Here is a 26,003-nt window from a genome sequence, read left to right on the forward strand (position 1 = left end):
CCTCCAATTTCTCCCCCTTCACTTTTCCCTTCTCCTAATGTCCTCCATGCTATTCCTCATGGTTCACAAATAAGTAAAACCATGATAATTGACTTTGTCTGCTTGATTTATTTCACTCAGCATAATCTCCTCTGGTCCCATCCCTGTCAATGCAAAAGTTGGGTATTCATCCTTTCTGATGGCTGAGTAATATTCCATTGTGTATATGGACCCCATCTTTATCCATTCACCTGTTGAAGGGGATCTCTGCTCCTTCCACAGTTTGGCAATTGTGGACATTGCTGCTATGAACATTGGGGTGCATATGGCCCTTTTCACTACATCTGTATCTTTGGGGTAAATTCCTAGTAGTGCCATTGCCATTTCATAAGGTGGCTCTATTTTTGATATTTCAAGGAACCTCCACACTGTTTTCCGGAGTGGCTCCACAATTTCCACCAACAGTGTAAGGGGTTCCCCTTTCTCCACAACTTCTCCAAAATTTATTGTTCCTTGCCTTGTTGATTTTTGCCATTCTATCTGGTGTAATGTGGTATCTCAATGTTGTTTTGATTTGAATTTCCCTGATGACTGATATCCAAGATCTATAAAGAACTTCTCAAACTCAACACCCAAAAAACATAATCAAGTCGGAAAATGGGCAGAAGATGTGAACAGACACTTCTCCAAAGAAGACATACAAATGGCTAACAGACACATGAAACTGGGCTCTTCTTAACACTGGGGAGTGGTGCCTGGGTGGCTCAGTGGGTTAAAGCCTCTGCCTTCGGCTCAGGTCATGATCCCAAGGATCTGGGATCAAGCCCCACATCAGGCTCTCTGCTCAGCAGGGTGTCTGCCTCCCCCTCTCTCTCTGCCTTCCTCTCTGCCTACTTGTAATCTCTCTCTCTGTGAAATAATAAAATAAAATAAAATAAAATAAAGAACACTGGGGAAATCCACTTAAACCATCTCACAATGCTCTCCTGCAGTTTCCTAGAGCAGGAGGACCATCACCCTTGCAAATTCTCTTAGAATTCATTTGCAAATAGACCCATCCTTGATGGGGGGACCATTTCCCTTCTGCTCCCAGGGCTAGATCAGTGAGCAGGGCAGCAGTAGCATTAAGCAAGACCACCCCAAACTCAAGGAAGGGGTCAGGTTGGCTTTCCTGGGGCCACAGCGGACACCCAAAGCAGGAGGGCTGCACAGAAGGGTCGTGCCTTCCCCCCTCACCCCCGCTGCCACAGGCTTCTGACTGGGGTGGTAGCTGAGCTGCTAATGGTGGCAGATATGCAGGTGCTGGATAGTTGAAATGCTCAGGGTAACAGACCATGGCAGATCCAGTCTGTCACATGGCTAGGATAGCACAGACAGGCATCGGGGGGTGTGGGGACTCGGTGACTTGCCCTTGGCACAGCTGGATAATCTAAGACAAGAAGCAAGGGGTAGAAATGAAATCTAGGAGGCCCATGAGACCCCCTCTGTTTTCCAGGCTTAAAGAGATTTCTCAGTTAGGGTGGCAAAGGGAGCTCGGAGCTCTATTATAACCTAGAACATTATTTACCACTTCCTGGGTGCTTTTCACACATGGGCCACCAAATGGAAAATTACAGAAAAGGAGGCCCCATCTGGTGAACCAAGGGAAGGGCAGAACCAAAGTCATCACCGGTGACCAAGGGCCTGGAACCTCAACCAGCTGTTTTCATTTTTGATTGAACCAATGAAGCCATTGGGGAGAAATGAAAACCAGGGCGTCCCCCACAGCCTGGGAGGCTGGAGGAAACCAGAACAGCGGTATTACCTGTTGGTGACATAGTCAACGAGATGCTGTTTGAACATGAGGCTCCACCTCTTGATGACATTGAGCAGGGTCACTTTCAAGGGTCGGAGGTCAATTTTCATCCAGCCATCAAACACCTTGATGGGCTCCAGCCTGCACACCTCTTCATAGAGGTTTTCATAGGAGTCGATCTGGGCCTTAAACTGATGCAGAAGAGGAGGGTTCTCCGGAATGCCATCTTCTGCGTGGGCTTCCATCTCCTCGGGGGTGAGGACACGCCCATACAGCAGAAACTGGCTCAGAGTCTCCCCCCGGTCCTCCACGTACAGGTAGGAGTACTGGCTGAAGGCGTTACGATAGCCGCAGCAGAGGGCCAGCACGCTCTGCACCCTGTCCAGGAGTGTGCTTCTCATGCTCGCCAAATGGGCCATGCCCTCCATGTCAGCCTGGGGGAGGGGTGAGGCAACAGCAGGAGGTTAGACCTAGCCTTTGCCAGAAGTCTGCAGATTAGGCTGGCAGCCGGTGGGAGGGGCTTGCTGGTTAGTACCTGGTAGTGGGGAGAGCCATTCTGGGGGGAAAGCCGGGGCACGAGGGATGATATTCCAAAAATGCTGGTGACCAGACCCTCAACAGCATCATAGAAACCGCCCTTCACCCCATACTCCAGGGACGGAGAGAAAACTAATTCCGGTATGGCTAAGCTCAGCTGGGCTTCAAATATCGGGGTGAGGCCTGCCTTATTTTCTGAAAAACAAGGAAGCATGCTCACACAAAAACGAGAATGGTTAAAATGGGCGCAGGGCAGTACCTGTTTTTAAGGTGCTCTGAAAAGTTCTTTCCTTGCTCTAAGCTGTTTGGGTAGAGGAAAATGGAAATGTAATTTGCTAACTCCTCCCCCACCAAGAAAAGGTGAGGGTAACAGTCTTGCAGTGTTTACCAACAGGGGAACCAATGACATTTTGAATAGGCCAATTCTTGCGCTGGGCTGTGCTGGGCATTGTAGGACATTTACCCTCCTATCCTTGGAGGGCACGTCCCAGGGACTGGACAACCCAAGCCAGTTCCCTTCCACATTCCCAAATGCCTAGGTTGGGGGAACGACGGGGCGGAGGTGAGGGGGTGTGGAATGGCCTCTAGTTGAGAACAGGTTGATTGTGCAAAGCTCATTTCTCCAAAGCAGCTGATTGCCCTCTAGGCACACCCCATGCAATTCCATGGGTAGCCACTAGGTGCGCTGTGACACGCCTGTCAGTAGTAGGCTTTGGCAGGAAAAAACAGGTTACCACCCTCTCTGTTCTGATCTTTTTCTATGAAAACCGAACCTCTTTCAATTCTGTGGTCCCAGAGTGGTAAAAAATTTAAAAACAGTATAAATAATTAACAAGTCCCTGATTACTTGCTAGACTAACTTGCCTTGCTAAATTTAAATCAAAATATAACAGGGAGTGAAATGTTGCAAGGACAAGATGAGGTGCTTAAACTTTTATTAATAACTGCTTACATTCGTAGGTCTCCTTGACTGTGGAAATATTTGGGAGACCATGATGTGCTGGCTGCTGTGGGTGGTGGAAACCCCTGGGAATCCATTACCCCTTTCACCCAAGAAGCAGAGGGAAGAGTAGGCACGTGTGGCTGCCTTTCCCAGCCCTGCCTATGGTCAAGTTGACAAGAGGATTAGCTCACCAGTGGCATGTGGGGAAGAGCAATGGCTGCCACTTCTGGACTGTGGCCCTGGAGACAGCAGGGGAGCCGTCTCCACACTCTTCCCCGCTCATGGACGACATCCAGGCTGTGGTGGTAACCCAGCTCAACCCCAGAAATGAAGGCAAGGTCCTTGGACGTGGTGGAACCACAGCATGGTGGGAACCGGCCCACTAACCAGAAGCACTCCCCTTAATCTAGAACTTAGGGGCTAGACCTCTTTGTCCTGGAACCCACATTATTGATGGGGTTCTGGCTACCACGGCTTCATCATTCTCCCCAGCTGAAGCCACAGTGGGAGACTCAAAGCTCTGTAAGACCAAGGCCTTGTCTTCAAAATTGTGGGGCTGATTAATTCGCATTCCCGGATTCAGGAGTGTCTCATCAAAAGCATATATGGAGGGGCACCTGGGTGGCTCAGTGGGTTAAGCCGCTGCCTTCGGCTCAGGTCATGATCTCAGGGTCCTGGGATTGAGCCCCGCGTTGGGCTCTCTGCTCGGCAGGGAGCCTGCTTCCTCCTCTCTCTCTGCCTGCCTCTCTGCCTGCTTGTGATCTCTCTCTGTCAAATAAATAAATAAAATCTTAAAAAAAAAAAAGCATATATGGAGGGAATGCACAGAAATTACACTATCCTGGAAGAGTTTTTTTTTTTTTTTTAATGCCTATGATTTGCATATGTACTCATGATATATTCTGCATTACTATATGCATGAGATACTGATAATTTCAATAGATCAGGCTATATACAATTTATAGGATGCAAAAGACTCATGAGGCCATTTTGACTCCAGAGATTTCTGTCCTATGTGCTGCTGTGAGAACCTTAATCCTTAAGGTTCGATGCAATGACATCATCATGACCATACAAATCAGATTATCTTGGTGGTTCCACCAACTTGGTACAAGTCAGTCACTTTAGGGGTTAAGAGGGGGAAGAGCACTTCTGGACAGAGTGGGTAGCATTGAACCTAGGCAAGGTTTGCATTTTAAGAGGCAACAGGGAATCCAGCCCAAGCTGTGGAAATGGTGTTGGGCTCACCAAGCACAAGAAGGTGGAAACGCTGAAGGAGGGCTGGAAGGATAGAGTGGTCCAGCTGGGCTATGCAAAGGGTCACAGTGCTTTTCTTCTTCTCAGAGGTTACCCTTCCTAGGTTCCTTCTCCTCCCCACTTAGAGAACCAGTACCTTCAAAATTTCATCTAGAGTTCCCTGACTCCGGCACCTGCCAAGTCCAGCTCCTGCCCATTCTATATCATGAAGAAAGTACCTTTCTCCTTTCCACCAGTTCCATTGAGAGAAAGTCACTTTGGCAATCTTGAAGGACCACACCATGCCCTCTCTATCCTCTTGCCCGCCCCCAAACAGCCCAGATCAGGAGAGCTGGATAGGCATCAGTTAAGCATGGAGTCACTATGTTTAGGAAATATTTCCCATGCCATGCCTGCGCCAAGTGTGCTGGGGCAACTTCTAGAATCTTCTAGAGGATGGCTGAGGCCCTGTGAACCTCCAGTGCTAGACGAGGTTTGGTTGGTCCACTAAGGCGAACACTGTTGGTCCCCAGGAGCCAGTTCTCCAGTCTCAGTGGCTCTGCTCCGTGCCCCCAGGCTCTAGAAGGTGATCCCCCCACCACCATGCGGACTCTCCTGGAGCCTGTTTCTTGCTGCCCCACCTCCTTTTGTGGAGTACCTTGCAGAAAAAGAGCATGTCTCTGACCTCAGCCACTCCACCTACTAAGACCACTGGAGGTTTGCCCATCTTCGCTACACCCAGCACTGGCCTTGCTTCCCTCTGTATCCTCAGCCCAGTATCCTCATGTCCTCTTATTTGGGCTGGGTGGGTATCTGGACATGGATCTTGACCTACCCATCTTACCACTAGATTTTCTTTCTTTCCCTGGGTTGGACTTGACACCTTAAACTCTCTTAAACACCTTCATCCTCTGGCTTCAAACTATTCACCTCAGCCTTTCCATTCTGACAAATTTGCCAATGGGACCCTTACACCAAGCTCCTCAGAATTTACTAGAACGCAAAGTGTCAACTCTTCCTGTCTTTCCATCCCACCAGTTACTAGCCAAGGTTGGCCCTGTGTACCTTAACTCAGTTTTTCCATCACAAATTCAAAGCTATTTTTTTTAACAGCTTCAGAGAAAGCCCACAATCTCAACATTCCTTTTCCTTGCAAAAACTACCTCATCCCCAGCTTGCCTCTTTTCACACAGAAAAGCTTCTGTTTCTTCCACTTAACCTGGTGACAACAACCTCCCTGTGTTCTCAAAAAGCTACAGAGATAGAGTCCATTAAGCTTGAAGGCACAGAATGTCCCCCTCCCACTGCCATGAGCCAAGTCCAGAGGAAGCCGCCATTACTAACTATGTTGCCTGCTGCTCCAACTTCATTCTCTTTATGAAGCTTTATTTAGATTCAATTGGCACTTGGGTTTTTGCTTTTGTTATAGGCTTGACTATCTTAGAGCCTGGCTTACCACCTGAGTTTTAAAGAGAGAAAAATCTTTTTTTTTCTGGGAACAATGTAGAAACTCAGCACCCTGGCTATTTTACTAGGTACCATTCACAACACATCTGCAACATTTTGCGAAAAGGCACAAAGCTCTCGATCACACTTCACTTTTCACCAACAGGTGCTACTGTTCTCTTTCCAGTAATAACACGCATCCCTAAGCCAGTAAATACCAGTGTTTTCCAGGAGGTACTTGAGGGAGCACTCGATGGCAAGAAAAAATCCATCCAGCAACATCTCATCAATGTAGCTGAGGTAAGTCTTCCAGATATCAGATGTTGGGTCTGCTGCAAATAGACCTAGATTTTCCTATGAAATAGAGAAGAATGGATTTAAACCATGTTTAATAATATGGAAGGGCTGGTCTAGTTATCATTAATAGGGAAAAAACAACACTGGGGGTGGGGGGGAGTTTGCTATTACACATATATCAAGCCCATTCTGTCTAATGGGTATAACCACTGAGTGAAAGGAACATGAACTTAATACGTGAAGGGACTATGAGGGTCTCATCCTGTCCCCGAGAAAGAAGGATGGGGTCAGGCCACTTTCCCAGGAAAAATGGGACACAGGGTGTGATTGATAAGTGTTGACGGGTGTGCTGTGGAAGAAACTATATCAAGGCAGAAGTTAGGGCAGAGAGAGGAAGGGGTGCTAGAGGTAGGAGGGCTTTAGGATTCAAGGCATGTAATAAATTTGGGGTTCAAGCAAGTAAACCATTTCCTGGCTAGTCCTTAGAAATGAGCTGGAGTGTTTTGTTCAGGGCACTTACTACTAAAGGCCACCATGCTGAGTGACTTAGAAAATGCATACATATAGGGGCATCTGGATGACTCAGTTGGTTAAACTTCTGACTCTTGATTTCAGCTCCTGTCACAATCTCAGCATGGTGGGATCGAGCCCCGTTTCAGGCTCTGTGCTAGGCAGGGAGCCTGCTTAAGATTCTTTCTCTCCTTCTCCCTCTCCCTCTGCCCCTCCCCTCCCTCTCTAAAGAGAGGGGAAAAAAGAAAATGCATTCACATAAAGGAACACATGTGTGCTCCCCACCCCCCAACCTGATGGGATGGCACAGACATCCCACTTACTCATCACCATTTTCATTACCAAGCCTTCTGACATCAACTTTCCATTTATCCCAGATCTTCAAACAAAATGCTAACTACTTTGCGGAAAGAAGTACATTTTTTAGGTGACGCACACCCCTTTACAAACATTTCCATGTATAAACCCCCTGGATTAAAAAAAAACAAAAAACAAAACAAAACCCATGATCCTGTCTTTACGTGACAAAACTCTAAAATGTCTAAAATACATTACCTACCTCTTTCCTTCCAAAGTAGATAGACGATTTTCTTAATGATTTAAAGCCCATCTCCATGCAAATCATAAGACAGTGACAACATCGAGTTGCTCTCAGATGTTATTAAGTGTCTGTCTGCTTTTTATTTTTTAAAATATTTCTGTTTTATGACTGCTTTGAATAGTTGTTCAATCTCCTCCCTAACGTCACACCATCAGAATGGCTATCTCTACATTTCCACGTTTTACCTGAGCTCTACTATGGTCTAAGGAGCAAAAATGTTGGAATTTCCGTGAACTAGGAAAAGAAATGCCTTGAGTTTCTGATTCTAGCCAAGACAGAGGAATGAGATCAGACCTGCCCAAGAAAAAGTTCTTTGGGGGCAACGAGAGAACAGGGATGGGATCCTTCAGAGAAGGGAAGTCCTCAAGTTGAGATTTGCAACCCCCTGACTTTCTACCTAGAGGCACCTGCTAAACTGTGTCTGTGGCTCAGGAAGAGGACCACAATGACAGACATCGTTCCTGCCAGGCAGGAAAAAAAAAGGCAATGGAGGTTTTGGGGCTACAGAGATCGTGGAGTCTCCTTGAATCTTTGAACATGAAGCTGCACATCCCAGGGGCCAGACTCTGTAAGGCTGGGCAGAGCACAGTTGTAAGCTGCACGGAGATCGTGCGGTCATAGGGTGCACTGGGCAACGTTCGTGTTCTATCCGAAGTAGCAGAAGACCTGACAGATGGCTCAGAGTGTTGCCAAGACCCCAGAAACACCATGCTTTGGGGGTTAGGGCTGCCCTAGAGTACGGTCTCCTTAGAACCCATCCTCACAAAACTTAACATTGAACCTCAGCAGGATGAAGCCGACCCACCGGTAGGTTAACTGCCTGTGAGAGGAAACACACAAACTCCTTAAGGGAAGGTACAACTCTGTTCTAAAGTGGCCTCCAGCATGGCTGGAACAGAACAACAAGCGCCACAACCACAAAAACTACTAGACAGGCCAAGGAGCAGGGAAGTGTGACATTTAACCAAGAGGGGAGATCATTACAAAAAACAGACTCAGCAAATAATTGCCATACCAGTTCTGCAATGCGGCTTCCTCAGATTGATTTTATGTGAGAGAAAAAGAAACTTCTGTCACATTAAAAAAAAAAAAGACGACTCAGAAAATAAAATAGATGTCGGGATTAGCAGATAAGAGTGTCATAATTTGATTTAAAAACTCCTCAAAGTTGAGGAAAAACAGGTTCGAGAGGTTCACAGACTCTGAGCTGGGTGAACAGAAAGCAGACCTATCTGGGTACATTGCAGTGAGACAGGAAAAAAAAAATACAAAGATTAAGAAAAGAATCTATTAAAAGCAGCCTGAGAGAAACAATACATTATATAGAGAGGAACAAAGACACAAATTACGTCTGGCTTCTCCTCAGAAACATTGGGGAGGGGAGGAAACAAGGAAATAACTTTTGTTAAGACAAATAAAACTGTCGATGCAGAATTCTATAGCCAATGAAACTATCCTTCAAAAACAAAAGTGAAATAAGGACGTGTCAGAGAAACAAAAACTGAGAACACATGTCATTGGTAGACCGGATCTGCAAGAAAAACTAAAGGGAGTCCTTCATCCTTCAGGCTGCAGAGAAATGACCACAGGTGGGAAGTCCATTTTCCAGGAAAGAAAAAAACAAATCTGGAAATGGTGAGTATATGGGTGAATATAAAATACTATAAATATTTTTTCTTGAGTTCTTTTATATTTCTTAAAAAATATACTTATTTTTTAAAGATTTTATTTATTTGTCAGAGAGAGAGAGAGCACAAGCAGAGAGAGAGAGAGGGAGAAGCAGGCTTCCTGCTGAGCAAGGAGCCTGATCCGGGACTCGATCCTAGGACTCTGGGATCATGACCTGAGCTGAAATCAAGAGTCAGAGTCAAATTGAACCACACTGAAAACATTTCACAGGAAAACTCTGAAGTTGATGGTGATTCATTTGAGACATACTGAAACCCAGAACAACCACAGCAAATGTCATGCACAGGATGCAATGCCCATTGAGAAATCAGACTATTTAAAAAAAAAAAATGGTTAATAACAAGAAGGTAGGAAAGCAAGAACAGAAAAGCAAACAGACATGAAGCAAATAGGAAACAGCAAGATGGTGAGCTAAATCCAATCATACCGATAATTATGTTCAGTGTCATCATCTGAACATTCCAGTTAATCGGCAAAGTTGTTAGCAAAGTGAGTCTCTACTATACGGTCTGTAAGAGAAGAATTTCGAATCTGAGGAAACAGACAGCTTGAACGTAGAAGGGCAGGATGATGGGCAGGATGAAGAAGGAACGGTGAATCTGGAAGGTAAGATGAGAATATTAACAGGAAAAGAGAAGCCTCAGGGCAAGGGAGTATTCTGAGAAATAAAAAGAGAATTTCACAAGTATAAAGTGGTCAATTCATCAGGAAGTTATAATAATTATAAATGTGTTTGTAATAGAAGAGCGTCAAGGGACACTGGGGTGGCTCCCTCGGTGAAGCGTCTGACTCTTGGTTTCAGCTCAGGTCGTGATCTCAGAGTCTTAAGATCGAGCCCCACATCGGGCTCCATGCTCTGTGCAGAGTCTGCTTAAGACCCTCCCTCCTCTCCCTCTGTCCCTCCCCCCGTAAAATAAATAAATCTTTTTAAAAAGAAAAAAAGTCAACAACATCAAATACTTGATGAGAACTCTGACCACACTAAAGACTTTGACAAATCATCATTCACAGTCACAGGCCGAGCTTTTAACACTCTACCTTCAGTAATTGTAGAATGAATGGACAAAAAATTCAGAAACTATACAGAAGATCTGCACAATACTATCAGCCACTTTGAACTACTTGATATTTATAGGACACTATGCCCAACAACAGAAGAATAACATACTGTCAAGGGTGCAAGGAACATGCCATAGATAGACAGACTTGTAGGTCACGGAAGAAGTCTCAGTGAATTCCCAATAATTCAGATCTTTGAGAGTACTCTCGCTGACCACACTGGGACTGAACTCAACATTGATTTCATTGGGCTATCCAGAGAAGCCCCGAACATGGCGAAATGAAACCATGCACTTCTCAATGACCACTGAGTTAAAGTATGAGTCACAAGCCAAAAAATTTAAGGCTGAATGACAACGGAAATGAGGCCTGTGAAATTTGGGGAATGCAACTACAGCACAGCTAATAAGGAAAATTATGTCAAATGCTTGTATTCAAAAAGAAGAAAGACTTAAAATCTGTACCCTAACTTTCTGCCCTTGGAGGTTGGGGGGAGGGGAAAGATGGGCATCATAACCCCAAATTAAGAAAAGAAAGGCTAAAGAACAGCAGAAATTAATGAACTAGAAGACAGATAAAGAAAATCAACCAAGTCCAAATACATGTCACGTGCTTCAGACCACAAATCATCCCAAATGTCAACCGTGGCTCTCTACTGACTTTGGGCTTGAGATCAACCTGCCAGAAACAGCTGGTGTAGGTGGCTGGGGTAGGGCTGAAGCTGGTGGCCACTTAGAGCTCCCATCCATGGTCTGGTCTTTGACAGCAGACCCGAGGCTGCCCTGATCACAGGCAGGGCAGAGCCTTGCTGCATCAAGTACAGGTGCCTGCACGGCTTCTTCTCTTTACCAAAGGCAGGCAGGGAGACCAAGCTCATCTTCCACCTCCCCAGGCTGATAAAGCTGGGTGACAGGGACGCTGCTGGGGGCCCACATTGGGCTGTGTGGCAAGTCAGGGCTGGTTAGGACGGATGCTAATTTAGGGTTTTGCACCGGGCACATCCTTCTATCTCCTTGGGGTCTGGCGTGGGACTTAAGTCATGCCAGTGTCCTAACAACCATTAAAAAATATTAATTTTGACACGCTGATACCAGAATGTGTCTTGCCTCTCTTCCTAGCCATTAGCTTTAGTTCTCTTGCTGTCACTATACACTTCCATCCCTGAATGCAGAAGACAGTGTCTGTTGTCTTATTTCTTACACCCAAACACACTTCCCCATGCCCTCCCTCAGTTAGTGGTATGTATATCTGAGAGGCCGGTTATTACCTGCACAAGGGCGTGAATCTTAAGTCCAGATTCTTTGATGAGATGGTAATATTTTTCCATCCGATCATGCTGATCGTCCATGGAAAGAAGGCATTCCTTTTTTCCATCTTTTCTCTTAAATATCGGAGACACCCATGTTTTCATGATGTTTTGAATCTCTTCCACATTGTCCTTAGCTTTCTGAATTCTTTGTTCGAGATCGTGAATGCCATTGGTGATTTGAATGACATAATCCCAAATGCCTGCTCCCCCAAAGAAACATAATTAATTGAAATCGCTAAGGTCTGGTTGCCATAAAAGGAAGGGATTTAATACTTGTAGGATTTTATGCATTTGAGAGAGAGAATGAGTAGGGGCAGAAGGAGAAGACCCCCCCCCCCCCCCCCCTGCAGAGCAGGGAGCCCTATGCGGGTTTTGATCATGACCTGACCGAAGGCAAATGCTTAACCAACTAACCCAGTCAAGACCCCTTAATATTTGTAGGTTTTAAAAGACTTTTCTGCACAGGTTACTTTGTTGTCACCAGAGCCCTCTTCTTCTTAGTTGTGTTGAACAGCCAAAGTTGACCATAACCCTGATTATGGAGGGAAAGAGACAAAAAGGTAATGCTTACCAACCAAGGACACAAAAGCTGGCACAGCGGCTGGGGCATACCAGTGCACCAGGATGATTTCATTGGATTAATGGACCTTATATTTTTGAGCACTTTTGCTTTATTAAATGTTGAAAACATTGTTCCCTCTTGCATATAAAATAAAGTTCAGACTCGCTTAACATGGCATTCCAAGACTTCAGAGTTGACTATAACTTTCCTTTGAAACTTGACCTCTTTTTGAGGACTCTAATGAGAATTAATCTCCCTCCCCTGTGATTCACCATGCTGTATTTTTAATTCTGTGATAGCTTTTTATCATAGCCTATCTTGCATGATTTAGAGTTGTACATATGTCTGTGGTCCCAACTAAATGTGAGCCCTTTGAGGGTAGGAGCCATGTCCCACATACCTCATATCCCATATTCCCTGCCTGGTCCCTTACGTCGTACCCTGCAGATGTTAAACCATCCATGAGATTAGTACTGAATTGGAGGATACCTGAGAATTAAAAGCATAGTAGCCCCATTTGAGAGGACTACAGTCCAGGGGGGCCTGGGTGGCCTGGTCAGTTAAGCCTCCGACTCTTGATCTTTGTCAGGTCACGACCTCAGGGGTCATGGGACAAGCTCCACATTGAGCTCCATGCTCAGCAGGGGGTCTGCTGGGGATTCGGTTCCTCGCCCTTTCTATCTCCCTCTACCCCTCCTCCCACTCACACACAAATGAATAAATCTTAAAAAAAAAAAAAAAGAGGTCTACAGTCTAGTGAAGAAAATTAAGTAATTGGGATAACGTAGTAAAAGCTAACATCCCCAATATATGCTGGAGAAAACAGAGTCTCCCCCAGAGCACAGTCACAAGATTTTCGAAATCTACCGATCATATCCAAAGAGAAGACGAGGAATGCAAGCCCTTCTTGCCTTCTCTGCTATGGATTGCCGTCTGAGAGGGCAGGTTTGTGTTTCGAACACAAAACCAGAGTACTGGGGGGATCATTCAAGGTTCAACCAACTTTATCAGGATCTCAACCCCCGCCACCAACCTCCCCACCAAGTTGCAGGCGGTGCCCCGTTACCTTCTGTTTTCCAGTTCAGAGTCCCCTCCGCAGCTCTCAGACAGAGATCAATATCCCTCAGCTCTTCCTCCACTAATGGATATTCCACCTCCAAAAGAGTCTTAACCACCTTGTTGTACCAACTGGCCATCAGCTCCAACTTAGCCACGAGCTGCCGATAGAATTCCTTGGAGGAGAACATGGTGGCCGCTATCTCAGGAACCTGTGCCATCTGCCTGGGTTCAAGATAACTCATTTCCTTCAGCACTGAAATCAGCTGGAGAGGAGAATCAGCATTAAGTGGCTGTAGCCCCATGGCAGGGAAAAACAGCAATTATCAGTCAAGGACTGGAAACCCCAGGGCCCCAGCGACCTTCCAGGACTCCTCTTTTGCTTCTACGTTTCCTTAAATCTAGAGAAAGGAAATTGAGTTTTAGGCAGAAGGAAGAGGGCTCAGAGGCAGAGAGTCTTACCAAGTCTGTAAGTCCCAAAGAGCAACAACAAAAGAAAAACTCAAGGACGGCGGCATGAGTGACAGGAGAGGTCTAGCCTGATGCTTCTGGGCAGGCAGCTGACCGAGCCAGTTAATTCCTATGGAGGGGCAAATGCACGAGGGAGGGGAATCACCAGGTCTAGGCCAGCCATATGCCTGAAAAGCCCCAAACTCAGACTTCTGGTATTCTCTCCAACCAGGTCACACACACACACACGGTCACAGACACTGACAGAATTGGGAAGAGATGCCCATTGCACAACTTTAATTGTTAGATATAATCATTTGAAATAGCCCTTCATTTCTGGAAGCCTGCGTTGGCTTGTCTCTGGGTTTTAATATACTAGGAAATGGAAGTCACCCAGGCCTCTCTGAACTTCTCTGGGTACTAGGTTAAGTGGAACCGCCCAAGTGTGAGAGGCCAAGAAGATGCGGTCCAGTGAAAAAAGAGGCCTTTGGCTGGGCTTTTCGGCATCCTGGTCTTCACCCTTTGCATTTTTTTTTTAGGATTTTATTTATTTATTTATTTATGAGAGAAAGAGTATCAGGGAGGAGCAGAGGGAGAAGGATAAGCAGACTCTGCACTGAGCATAGAGCCCAACATGGGGCTTCATTCCACAACCCTGAGATCATGACCTGAGCTAAAATCAAGAGGCAGACGCTCAACCAACTGAGCCACCCTGGTGCCCCACACCCTTTATTTATTTATTCTGTTTACCTCAGAACCTATGAAGCCTGATGTGTATTGGTAGGGGGGACAAAACAGATACCAGGCCACAGATTCTCCCCATCCCTCTTCTGCTTCCCTCCCCTACCTCTGCATGGAGACACCTGGACTCTTACTCTCTCTGCAATGGTTCTAGGCCAGTGTTCACTACTGCCCAGCCAAACTTACTCAGGGTTAAGGCAAATGCTAATCATTTGGCAGGGAAATGCCTTCAGCCCCCTGCTTATTTTGAAATAAGCTCAAGATAGATATTAAAAATCAAATGTAAAAACTGAAAACAAAAATTAAAACCTGGAGGCTGCTTATATGATATTGAGGCAGAGAAGGCCCTTCCAAACAAACAAACAAAAAAACCCCAGAAAATAAAAGATAGAATTTATAAGCATAAAGTATCATCACATAATGAAAAACACACCTCACCTGGTAAGAAACAAAAGCAAAAATTTCTTAATATCTGACAAATATTGCCCAAATACTCAAACAAATTCAGAGGAAAAGAGGGCACTTCCACTCCAAAGTGGGAGAAAGACACGAACAAGTGATTATAGAAGAACTGTAACTGGCCAATGAACACAAGAGAAAATTCTACTTTACTGGTGGTCAAATAAAGACAAATTAAAACAATCCTGAGATATTATATATAGATATAGAGATATTTAGTTGAACACGCTGGAAGCAATTTGAAGAATAGGATGGTATCTTTTTGGCAGGAAAATGACAAGAGTTCCATCTTCCTGAAGAGCAAATTGATAATACACATGTGAATTCTCACAATGTTAACATCCTTTATCCCATTTCTAGGCATTCATTCCAAAGAAACTATTGAGGATGGATACAATAATAACCAAAGACCTTCCTGTAGCATTATTTATAATGTATTTTATTTCATTGTAAGATGCTTTCAGCTGTAAGATTCACTATTATTTCATGTCCAACTAAAGGGGGAAAAATGTGGTGTGTTAAACCATAAACATGTGCCATTTTAAGAGATGCCAAGATGTTAAAAAAAAAGTGCATCCTACGATCAATGAAATACAGATTGATAAAACTAGAAAATAATTTAAATGCCAATAGGGAATTTAAAATACTTTAGAGAAATAATTTACAAAAATACATTTTTCAGGGCGCCTGGGTGGCTCAGTGGGTTAAAGCCTCTGCCTTCAGCCCAGGTCATGATCCCAGGGTCCTGGGATCGAGCCCCGCATTGGGCTCTCCGCTCAGCAGGGAGCCTGCTTCCTCCTCCCTCTCTGCCTGTCTCTCTGCCTACTTGTGATCTCTGTCAAATAAATAAATCTTTAAAAAATACATTTTTCCCCATATAATTACTATCCTGGCCCCCAAAGGGGCAAATCTGGTCATGTACCTCTATTCACTCTTACTAACATAGCCATTGTCCCACTGCTCGAAGCTGGAGCTAAGGGATGTTCACGGCTCTTCTTTGACTTATGCATTTGTTGTCTCCCCCTGACTCACTTTATAAGTCAGGTATTAATTCCCTCTCCCCTTTCCCTCCCTTCTTTCCTCCCCACCCCTTCCTCCTCTCACCTATGAACACCTATAAAGCACCTACTACATGCTGTGCACTGGGGCAGAGAGAGCCCTTGCTCTGGAGTCTACGGGGGAGGCATGGTCCATTCTCAACATCATCTCATCCTGAGGGCTTCATTCCTACAGTTAACAACATCTAGACCGTGGCCTAGTTGGTAATCCAGAAACTCCTCACTTTGGGCATTTAACATTCAACACCGCTCAGAGTGCCTGCTGATAAAATTATGCCCAGGAGTTCAATGATTTAAATGTCAGGCTTGTGTCATACCAAAGTGAAGAAACAGACCCTCCAACTCCCTTTGCTGACTTTTATTCCAGTCGGAATTGATATTCTACTTAAACTGTAATTTTCTCAAAAGACACTCATATCCTATGAACTCCGTTTCCGGCTCTCTCCGTGCATTCCTGGAGAACATGCCACTGAGACAGAAGTAGGCAATTGCTTTTAGCTCAATGCAGCCTATACTTTTGCAAAAATTTTTTTCTGATATACTTCCTGATATGGGCTAGCTTTTGGCTTTCATGAAAGATGCCACATGAAGGTCTTCTGCCCTTCTGATCACCTGGAGCAGGATCTCTCAACCTCAGCACAACTGACATTTTCAGACAAACACTCTTGGTTGTGGGGTGCTATCCTGGGCATTGTTAGGGAGTTGAGCAGCATTCTTAGAATCTACTCACCCCATGCCATTGACATCTGCTCCATGTTTGACAACCCAAAGTATCTCCCGGTGGGGGGGGGGGCAAAATGATCTAATAAAGATACATCTTTGCATGTTGAGGTTCTAGCTTCCAACTAGCTGGGTTCCTTGAGGGTGGGAATGGGGTCTTACACTGGGTTGGCCCTCCAGCGTCTAGTCAATTGCCTTCATGTGGAACATGCATTCAAGATAGGTGCTGTCTGCTCTGTCTGGTACTACCTGGTAATGCTGTTACCCCATCTGCCCAAAGATGGGGAGCAGTATCTATTACCTGTTTAAATATACCTCTGGAATTCTAGGTAGCGTCTATGTAGACTAGGATATTTAAAGTTCTGGGTGAGTTCATCTTGAGTGTAACTGCCATTCTAACTTTGTGTGGAAAGGCAAGTTCATTGTAAACTGTTATCACACACACAGGAAAGTTTAAAAAGTTCTTTTGTGATATCTTCTGTTGTGCAAAATCAACACAAATCTACTGGCCAACCATGGGAAAGAAAGGCGGCCATCAGACAACCTGAAAAAACACGGCACTGGAGCATTCATCCCCAGTAAGAGATCCAGGGTGGAAATTCTCAACGGCTTCTGCATATTCTTATCAAAAGCCTTTTTTGCTTTGGAAATCAGCCAGAACCCAATTTCTGCTGCCTGACTTACCTGTGCATTAAAGTTGACAGTGATCTGTTTTCGTCTCCGGGTCACGTTTCAGGAGTGGCCGGGAGAGATTGTACTGTGACTTCTCTGACACGGTCTGACACCAGTCCTCATAAAGTCTCGTCTCATACCTGCCAGAACCAGAGAGAACAGCCACCTCTTACACACTCTCCCAGCACCTGGCAAAGTCCTAGTGAAGACAGAGATATCTTAACATATATATAGCCCAGATACCTACATGTGAATGTGTGCACATGTGTATCATGAACTGAAGATACTATTGGTAAAACACTGGAATCTGTTTTTTTATTTTTTAAAGATTTTTGTTTATGGGGGGTGGTGAGTACATGCACGCATGCGTGCACAAGTTGGGGTGGAGGGGCAGAGGGAGAAGAAGACTCCCTGCTGAGTGGGGAGCTGGATGGGGGACTCAATCCCAGGACCCTGAGATCTTGACTGGAGCTGAAGGCAGATGCTACACTGAGCCACCCAGGTGTCCTTCCCTCAATCCGTTCTTAAGTTAGATTCAGTGGCTCAGCCTGGTAGCTCCTGCAGGTATCACCTCATTTCAAAAGGTGGCCCAGTTTAAATCAAAGGAGAGCAGAAAGAAAGGCTCCCTGCAGTCTTTGCAGGGTGTAATGGGAGTTGTGATTGGTCTCATTAACTGCTGGAAGAAGTCACTGGCTAAGATTTGCTCTCACACTGATCTTCAAGAAGCTCAAGGTGCCTGTGGCTGGGTCGTTACACGCTGAATGAGCCCCTCCCCCGCGCTGGGCTGGAGGGTCAATACGATGAAGAAACACTGCACAGTCAGTGCTGCTAATGCTGTGGAACACGGCTAAGCAGGAAATACGGAAGCACAGTCCTGGAGAGATGGACAGGACAGGAGGTATCCAACGGTGGGCTGAGTGGTGATGTGGAGAATACCGGGAAGGCTTCGTGGAAGAGGGGCCGCGTTGAGGCTTGACGGACTCTCGGAGGAGTAGAGGTAGGGCAGTGAAATGATTGCTCCCAGCAGAGGTGAGAAAGAGTGGCCTGGGATCCGGGAACCCCTCAGTCCAGAAGGGGCAGGGACAAGGCTGGAGAGGGAGGCAAAGGCCACAGGGGGTGCTTAGAGACAGTGGGTGGGGGTGGGGAGGCACTGAAAGCCCGCCCCCCAGTCAGGGGATGAGCCAACATCCTTGATTTGGGATTTGCTAACCACGTGGCAGTGTGGGCAGCTGGAACTGTGCCCACAGAAGATTCACTGCCACTTTAAAGCAGGAATAACTAGGAGTCTGGGCACATGGTCATTCTTGTGTTTTCTCCTAAAGGGCCCAGTAAGTATTTCTAAAACTCATCTTCTCTTTCTGCAGGACAAACTGTTGCTTTCCACTCAGCGAGCAGCTGCTGTGGTTTTCTGCGACACTGATCTCAAGGTGCAGCGAGGAGCGCCCTACTTCCTCTAGCTCTGCCAAGGTCACGCTCCCAGCAACACTACCCTGGAGAGGGTCCATTAGGGCCACGGAGCTGCATTCCCCAGAGGCCCTGTGTTGGTGGCCCAGCAGCACTGTACTCACCGCCATCGGGTTCCATCCTGAGACACAGACTGGCATTTGGCAGCCATGGGGGCGGGGGAAGGGGGGGGGTAATCTGCACAAACCGGGAACCACAAAGGCATGGTGGGGGCTATGCCATTTGCAGAACAACGCGATCCCAGAAGCCGCTTACTTTTCCAGCAGCGAGAGCATATCTTCGTATTTCTGGGTCATTCGCTTTCCTTCGGCAGAGTCCATGCAACTGCCCCCACAAAAGAGAAGAAGAAATGGCATCGATTCAGAAGTCAAAATAATGATCCAAGTTACAAACTGCAGCCTACAAAGAACAGACTGAACGGCTTCGTGGGCTGGTCTCCAAACACCCCTCAGAGAGCCGGCCTCCCTCTACGCCAACAGCTCCCACCAGCCACTAGAGGGCACCTGCACTTCCAGAGATGAGGGTGGGCCCCCCAGGTGACAGGGAGGGAGGAAGGCAGCCACCCGCCAGCCCTAGCCCAGCCAGTCACATGTGGGTAAGTGAAGTCCATCCGAAATCTGAATAAAAGGGAAGCTGAGACATGACAGGAAAATGCTCTACCCAGTTTTCTGTATTTAAGGAAGAAAAACTGTCTATAATATTATGCATTGCAACACTGTAACAAACTAGATAACATTAAACAATGTTATGTGTGTGTATGTGTGTATACACTGTTAGCTGGTTTTGATGCTCCTTTGCAACAGGAAATAGAGACCAGCTTCTGGGGAATGGGTGAAGCACCTGCGCTTTTCAGAACCTTCCCAGGAACCCTGTGGGTTCTGCTAGCAAAATGAGGCAGCTTCTTGCAAAGATTTTTATGAAAACCCATTTGGGCTTTAAACCAACACAAAGTTTCTTCACCAGATCTTCCGAGCTTTCCGTGTAAGCCCTCACGCCTGCACAGAAACTCTGGATTTCCTGAAGGGCTTTTTTTTTTTTTTTTCCCCTCCCAGTTGCTTAGTTCCCTTCCCTGGTGAATGAGCAGATACGTCTGTCACAGACGTGGAAAGGGCTTCAGACTAGGTGGACTGGCTCCCCCCAGCCCTCCTCCCCTCACTGTGGGATTTCTGCAAGCCTCCTCACCCCATCTCACTTTTGTTTCTGGAGGAGGAGGAGGCCTGAGGGGACAACGGTTCCCCACAGCGGTGCCTGGAAGTTTGGTAAGTCACGGGGCAAGGGCAAATTCCCCCTAGGTTCTACTTCCCTTCCTGGTGAGGACTGGAAAACATTTTAGGAACCCATTTGTATATACAGCTGGCCCTTGAACAACGGGGATGCCGACCCCCCTGCAGTCAAAGATCTGGCACAGAACTTGTGACTTCCTAAAAACCAAACTACTAAGAGCTACTGTTGGCCAGAAGTCTTCCCAAGAACATAAACAGCCAATGAAGGCATATTTACCACATGACATGCCTTATGTACTGTATGCTTATAATAAAGGAAACTAGGCAGAGGAAAGCATTAAGAAAATCATAAGGAAAAGAAAATACATTTACAGCACTATAAAAACTCCATCTGGGCCAGTGGCCCCCGGATCCATCTCCTGCTCCGGCGGTGTGTGCAGGGGACAGACCAGGCGTCAACCCTCCTTCCAGCCTCCCAGCCCTCTCTGACCTCTTTCCCAGCTGCGCTGCAAGTTTGAAACCATCTTCTCAGCCATCCCCCGCCTCTAGGACCAGCCAACACCGTCTTCTAAGCTCAGCTCCTTCCTGCTGACCAACCATGAGCTCCCAGGTTCATCAGATTTATTGCATCAAGGAGGGGGAGGCCACGGTCAGCCGCCTGGTCAGCTGTACCTGCAGATCACCTACACCTCCCTCCCTCCAGGCTTCTACTTCAATGATGTGCTCCTGGAGGGCTGGGCCATTTCTTCTGGCCATGAAAGGGTAAGGGCGTCCTTTGTTTCTTGAAGTTGCAACACCAGAGCAGCAGCTGGGCCTCTCCCCGAACACGGGGAAGGCCTCCCATGATGGGAGCGGTGAGACCTAGGATGCCACGGAAGCTGCCGAGAGGGGGACGAGACGCTGAACCAGGTCCTTCCGGGTCAGCTGGCCCTGGGTTCTGCCCGCGCAGGCCCTACATCTGTGATTCCCAGAGGACCGCTTCCTAGATGAGCAGGTGAAACTTCTCAAGACCCCGGTGCGCACCTGTCGCATCTCTGCAGGCCGGCCGCCCCCAGGCTGGGCTGGACAGGTGGCTCTTCCCCTTTGAAAGGCTCATTCTCAAGCACAAGGAGGAGCCTCCAGAGCCTAGTGGCCCCTGAGGGGTCCCTCTGGCATCCCCCTTGCCTGAGTCTGTGTCTCCCTGAAGCCACTAGGCAGCTTGTAACCGCCCTGGAGCCCTTGCCCAAGCCCTGGACCAAATGGAAACAAGGAAACTTTGAGGGGGTAAAAAAGAAAGGAAAGGAAAAGAAATCTAGGTGTAAGTGAACCCACGCAGCTCAGACCCGTGTTGTTCAAGGGTCAGGTGTATATGGTAGGGAACAGTACGGATGTGAATTCATTTTTAAACAAATGGGACTTTTCAGGGGAACCATGGGGGACGCGCTGGGGTGCCATTCAGATCCCCCTGGCCCAGGCAGTGTAAACCACCCTCCCATCCCCCGTGGCCACGGATGTTTGCTGCTGATAAAGCCTAGCCACCTGCCTCCTGGGACACAGCTGCAGCCTAACAGAGCTCCTAGCCCAAGGTCATGCCCTCCCTTGGGCGGGCCCACATCCACAGGCGGGTCTGAGAAGATGAGGGCTCAGCAGCATGGGGGCCAAGCTTCCCCTGGCTGGGGACTCCCTGGGAGGACCTCTGGCCTGGGACTCTTGAGCCCCACACCGTTCCAGTCCTTTCTGGACTTTCTCTGGGGCGGTAGGCCTGTGGCCTCTGTTCTGTCTCCCCTCAGTTTCTTCCTTTGCAAAACAAAGAGCTCAGCTAGCTCAGGCTGCAGCACACGTTGCAAATGGATTGCCTGCTGGGCCCACATGACCTGCAGGCCTGTTTATCTGATCTGTGCGGAGTTAGGGAAAGGGGGCACTGGCTCATTCTGAAGTTGGCCACTTTATATCCCCATCCAGATTTTCAGCTTCCCCCGGTGTCAGCATTTGGCTCATACTGAGTCCTGCTTTTCCGCTGGGCAGCACTGGATGGGGCAGCGGTGACCCCCGTTGGAGCCCATCCTGGCTGCCTGGCATCATCTTCGGGGCCTCTGAAAGCATGCAGCCTCACCCCCTGTGCCAGACTGTCTCTAAAGCTCTACCTAGCGCCAGAAACCCCTGTGAGGACAGTCTCCCTGACAAACCCTTTGTTTTGGTTTGCCCCTCCAGTGCCCTCAACGTGGTTCTCTGTAAAGAGGGGTCAGAGAGAGACTGCCTTCCTGGAAGCATCCTGAACATGATCCCACAAACAGTTCTGTCTCTCGCTTCTAGCAGCGGAGGGGCCTCTGTCTCTAGCTCGGCTTCCAGGTTCGGCTGAGCGGCAGGCCAATGGGTCCCACCAAACCTGGTCAGCCGTGGAATCGCAGTGGGGAGCCTGCTCAGGACGGGGATTCAAGGGCCCCACCCTGCTTCCAGATTCGGATTCCAGCACGGGAGGCAAGGCCTGGGAATCTGCACTGGACCAGAGCCCTGGGTACACTAATAGACAAAGTCCTTACACCACGCTTTAGGAAACTCTGGGCTTCGTTCTTTTCCAGCCACCTTAGTGGTGGGGAGATGCTGTGGCAGAGACATCCCCGTAGAATCCCATGGAGCTGGAAAAACCCTGACTCATTTACCTCTACAGACTGATCTCGTGGAACAGGAAGAGGCAGCCAGTCATCCTTTAAGTCTCAGCTGACACCAGGGGTCCCCCTGTCAGTCCAAACGTATCAATCTCACTCCCAAATGTTTATACCCCCTCACCCCAAAATTCATGCTGCAATCTTACCCCCCAATGGGATGGTATTAGGAGACGGGGCCTTCTGGGGGTGGTGAGGCCACGGGGCGGGGGGGAGCCCTCGGAAGGGAGAGGAGGACACAGTGAGAAGACCGTGACCTTGGACCTTCCCAGCCTCCAGAGCCCTGTGAAGCATTACTCCTGTTTGCAGACCACCCAGCCTGTGGTATTCTGTGTTATAGCCCAGATGGACTGAAATGCTGGTCTGTTGCTTGAGGATGCAAAGAAATGAAGGCGATTTTCATGCCTGAGCTGAGTAAGTTGTGTTCCTCCCAACACTCAAAATTCTAGAGCAGGAGCTGAACCCGAAACCGAGCCCGCCTTCCAGGAAACCAGTTTACTTACAGATGGGTGATGCGTCTGAAGATGGCATAGGGCTCCTGGATCCGCTGTCTCAGCTCCCGTGCCCAGCAGAGACCCCCGGCCACAGTGGGCATGTTCTTGTGCACTGAGGAGAACCCTGGGGACACGGCACAGGCGGAATGAGTAAGGCCGTGGCCCCAGCCCTGCCTGGGAATACCTGCCCCCAAGTACCCTGCCTCACGTGCTAATGTCACCCTGCACTCACACTGAGAGTGGGGAGTCCTGGGAGATGGCCATGTAGGCTCAGTGGTATGGAGGGGTGGCCTTGGGGAGAACATTAAATGCAGTCAGAGGACAGGGGTGCCCAGCCCAGCTGTGCTGCTCACTGGCTTTCTGGCTCCACACCAATGATTTTCTACCTGGCTTCGTGCAATCAGCTGCACCTGTGGGGCTCTTTAGAACTACTGAGCCTCGGACAGGCCTTCACCTTTCTGATTTAAGAAATCTGGGTGGGGCCAGGTGGTCTGTATTTTCAAAAGCTCTGGAGAGGAATTCAATTGTACATTCAGGGCTGAAAACCCTGGCCTTCAACAGGGAATGTGATCTCTTGGGGCCTCAGTTTTTTTTTTCCCACCTATAAAATGGGAATGATATCTTCCCATCTTCATTTCCACAGTTTCTCTGAGAATTCACTAAGGTTAGGAGACAGGCCACCTGGACTGTGAGCTTGACCAGAGTTAGCACAGTCTGGATAGTCTGACTTTAGTCCGTGCTGTGGGCTTCTTTGCTCATAATTAGTTGTCAGGATTGAACAAGATTAGATTTTCTTTTTTTAATCTCAGTTAGAACATTTGGTGAGAACCAGCCACTGCTTCTAACTAGCAACCTGAGCTGAATAGTGGTCTCTTTATTTTGCCACAGACCCCACTGCTCCTTGATGTAGACCCAACCCAGATCTGTTAGAGTCACTTTCTGCCTGACCTCCACAGCAGGAAAAATTCTACAATGACACCAACGACCCTCACGCTTGCATAATCCTCTTCTCGTTACTGTGGCGAGAAACTGGCTACAATGAGAAAGCACTCCTGTGATGATATGTTAGAGAGCAAAAGGGAAATGATTGCAGGTGGGCCTGACTTAATCAGGTGAGTCCTCTAAAAGAGCGTTTTCTCTGGTTGCTGGCAGGAGGAGAAGTCAGGGATTGGAAGCATGAGAAGGACTCAGTGTGCCACTACTGGCTTGAGGATGGAGGCCATCATACAGCCAGGCCACACATAAGGAAGGGGACTGGCTGGCTTTCAGTCATTAAGTGACCGCCCCCCTACACCGGCCCCTGCCTGGCAGCCAATGAGGAGTGGCAGAACTCAGATCGACAGTCACAAGGAATTGGATTCTCCCAAAAAAAGGAACTGGAAAATGGATTTCCCCCCCACAAAGCCTCCTGATGAGAACTTGGCCTCCTGACTCTTTGATTTCAGCCCTGGGGCCCTCTGGGTGGAGAATAAGGCACATCAAGCTGGGCTCTGACCTACAGAACTATGAGCCAAAAGATGGGTATTGCTTTCTTTAAGCCACAGACATCACAATAATTCACTGGGCAGCAGTAGAAAACTAACAAGGCCTCGGAAGGCATGTGAACTTTCAAATTCTGCATCTGACCGGAAGAAGGTATGACCATGGCCCTACAGATCTGCTGGGAATGATCTCCTACCTGGAAGCATTTCTTAATGATTTCGCATAGAAAACCTGTTATCCACAGAGTGATCCTGCTCCTACTCTTGCTTAAAAACCTTGAATTTTCTGGTGCCTGAATAATGAGTTCCAGATTCCTAAATCTGACCCCCAAATCCATGGCTAACCTAATCTCCCTTCACACACCTTTTCAGCCATGGGCAGGCTGGACTGGTCACCCTTCCACATCCTCTCCTTCGTCCTCTGTTCAGAGGCCTTCACCACTTCTCCCTGGCCATCCACGCCCCCAGCCTTGCAGGGCTCAGCCAAGGCCACCCTAGGCCACACGTGCTCCCTCGGATTCTCCCAGCCACAAGCATCTATGTCATTATGGTTCTTCATGGGGCAAGTTGAACACTACTCTGTTCTGCTCCGTGTTCTTGTTAATATCACTCATATCCGGTGTGTTCCTGAAGAACCACCTTCCAGGATAATTCCTTTATCCCTCATCCTGGCCTGCTTATCCTTATAAGTGCCCACAACTGTGTCACGCACTAGCAAGGACTCGATAAATGTTTGTAGAGCTGAACTGGACTTGTGTTTGACTTTCAACCACATAAGTACAGGGCCTCTAAGAACTGCCATAAAAATGGAGAAATCACACCTCGGCATGATGTCGTCCTCTGTTGGGCTCCTGCTGTTCCTTCCTCCAGAAGCATGGCTGCTATGGCCTTGGAAGGGATCAGAAACCTTCCTTGGGCGTATAAAGATCTACCATGGAACTGAAGTATGTCGGAGATGAAGCAGCATTGGCAACACTAACCGAGGGTCAACTCCTACATCATGCTAAGCTCTCCACCAGAGGCAGGCAAGACCTCACTGCTCTGGGTCCACCACCAGTCTCAGCCCCGGACACAAGGAAATGCACAGTTCCGTGAATACTACAATGACCTGAGACGGTCCGAAATTTCAAGCAAGAAGGTTGTGCTTTGTTTTCTTGGAGAATATCAGGGATTCCCTCGTGGCCATTTCACAGATAGAAGCGGAGTGAGTTGCACCCTTCCTGGTAACACAAGTGTCCCCATCCAAATCTGCAGCCAACAGACCTACCATGTTCTGCCTCCTCCTGGACGTGCTGACTGTAGATGGCCCTCACCGTATCCAGGTCTTTGATGAACATTTGGATGAGCAGCAAGTATTTTTCAGAAGCATCCTGTGCTATAAGCGGTCTTTCCAGGAGTTTCCCTGAAATGTCCAGCAGCTGCAGAGAGGCAGAGAGAGAAAAAGAAGTAGTCACGGAATCAGCCTTTCTAAGGCTACATACATCCTGTGTCTTGGCTTTTCCTTCATATAGCCGCCAACAGAAGAGGATCAAAAATTGTTATTGTGACTGTATCTATAATTACGAATGGGTTGAGAGTGA

General features: G+C 47.6%; 1 protein-coding gene across 1 annotated transcript in view; it reads right to left on the bottom strand.

Annotated features, from left to right (window-relative positions):
* DNAH9 (dynein axonemal heavy chain 9) overlaps positions 1–26,003 on the bottom strand; it is a 342,755-nt gene that overhangs the window by 283,643 nt on the left and 33,109 nt on the right. Inside the window, 10 exon segments of the mRNA XM_047707126.1 lie at positions 1,784–2,208; positions 2,310–2,506; positions 6,155–6,290; positions 11,360–11,601; positions 13,030–13,285; positions 17,132–17,161; positions 17,163–17,259; positions 18,839–18,907; positions 22,952–23,066; positions 25,691–25,841. Coding sequence (XP_047563082.1) covers positions 1,784–2,208; positions 2,310–2,506; positions 6,155–6,290; positions 11,360–11,601; positions 13,030–13,285; positions 17,132–17,161; positions 17,163–17,259; positions 18,839–18,907; positions 22,952–23,066; positions 25,691–25,841 — 1,718 coding nt within the window.

The sequence above is a fragment of the Lutra lutra genome, chromosome 16 (genome assembly GCF_902655055.1).
Source record: "Lutra lutra chromosome 16, mLutLut1.2, whole genome shotgun sequence".
Lineage (NCBI taxonomy): Eukaryota > Metazoa > Chordata > Mammalia > Carnivora > Mustelidae > Lutra > Lutra lutra.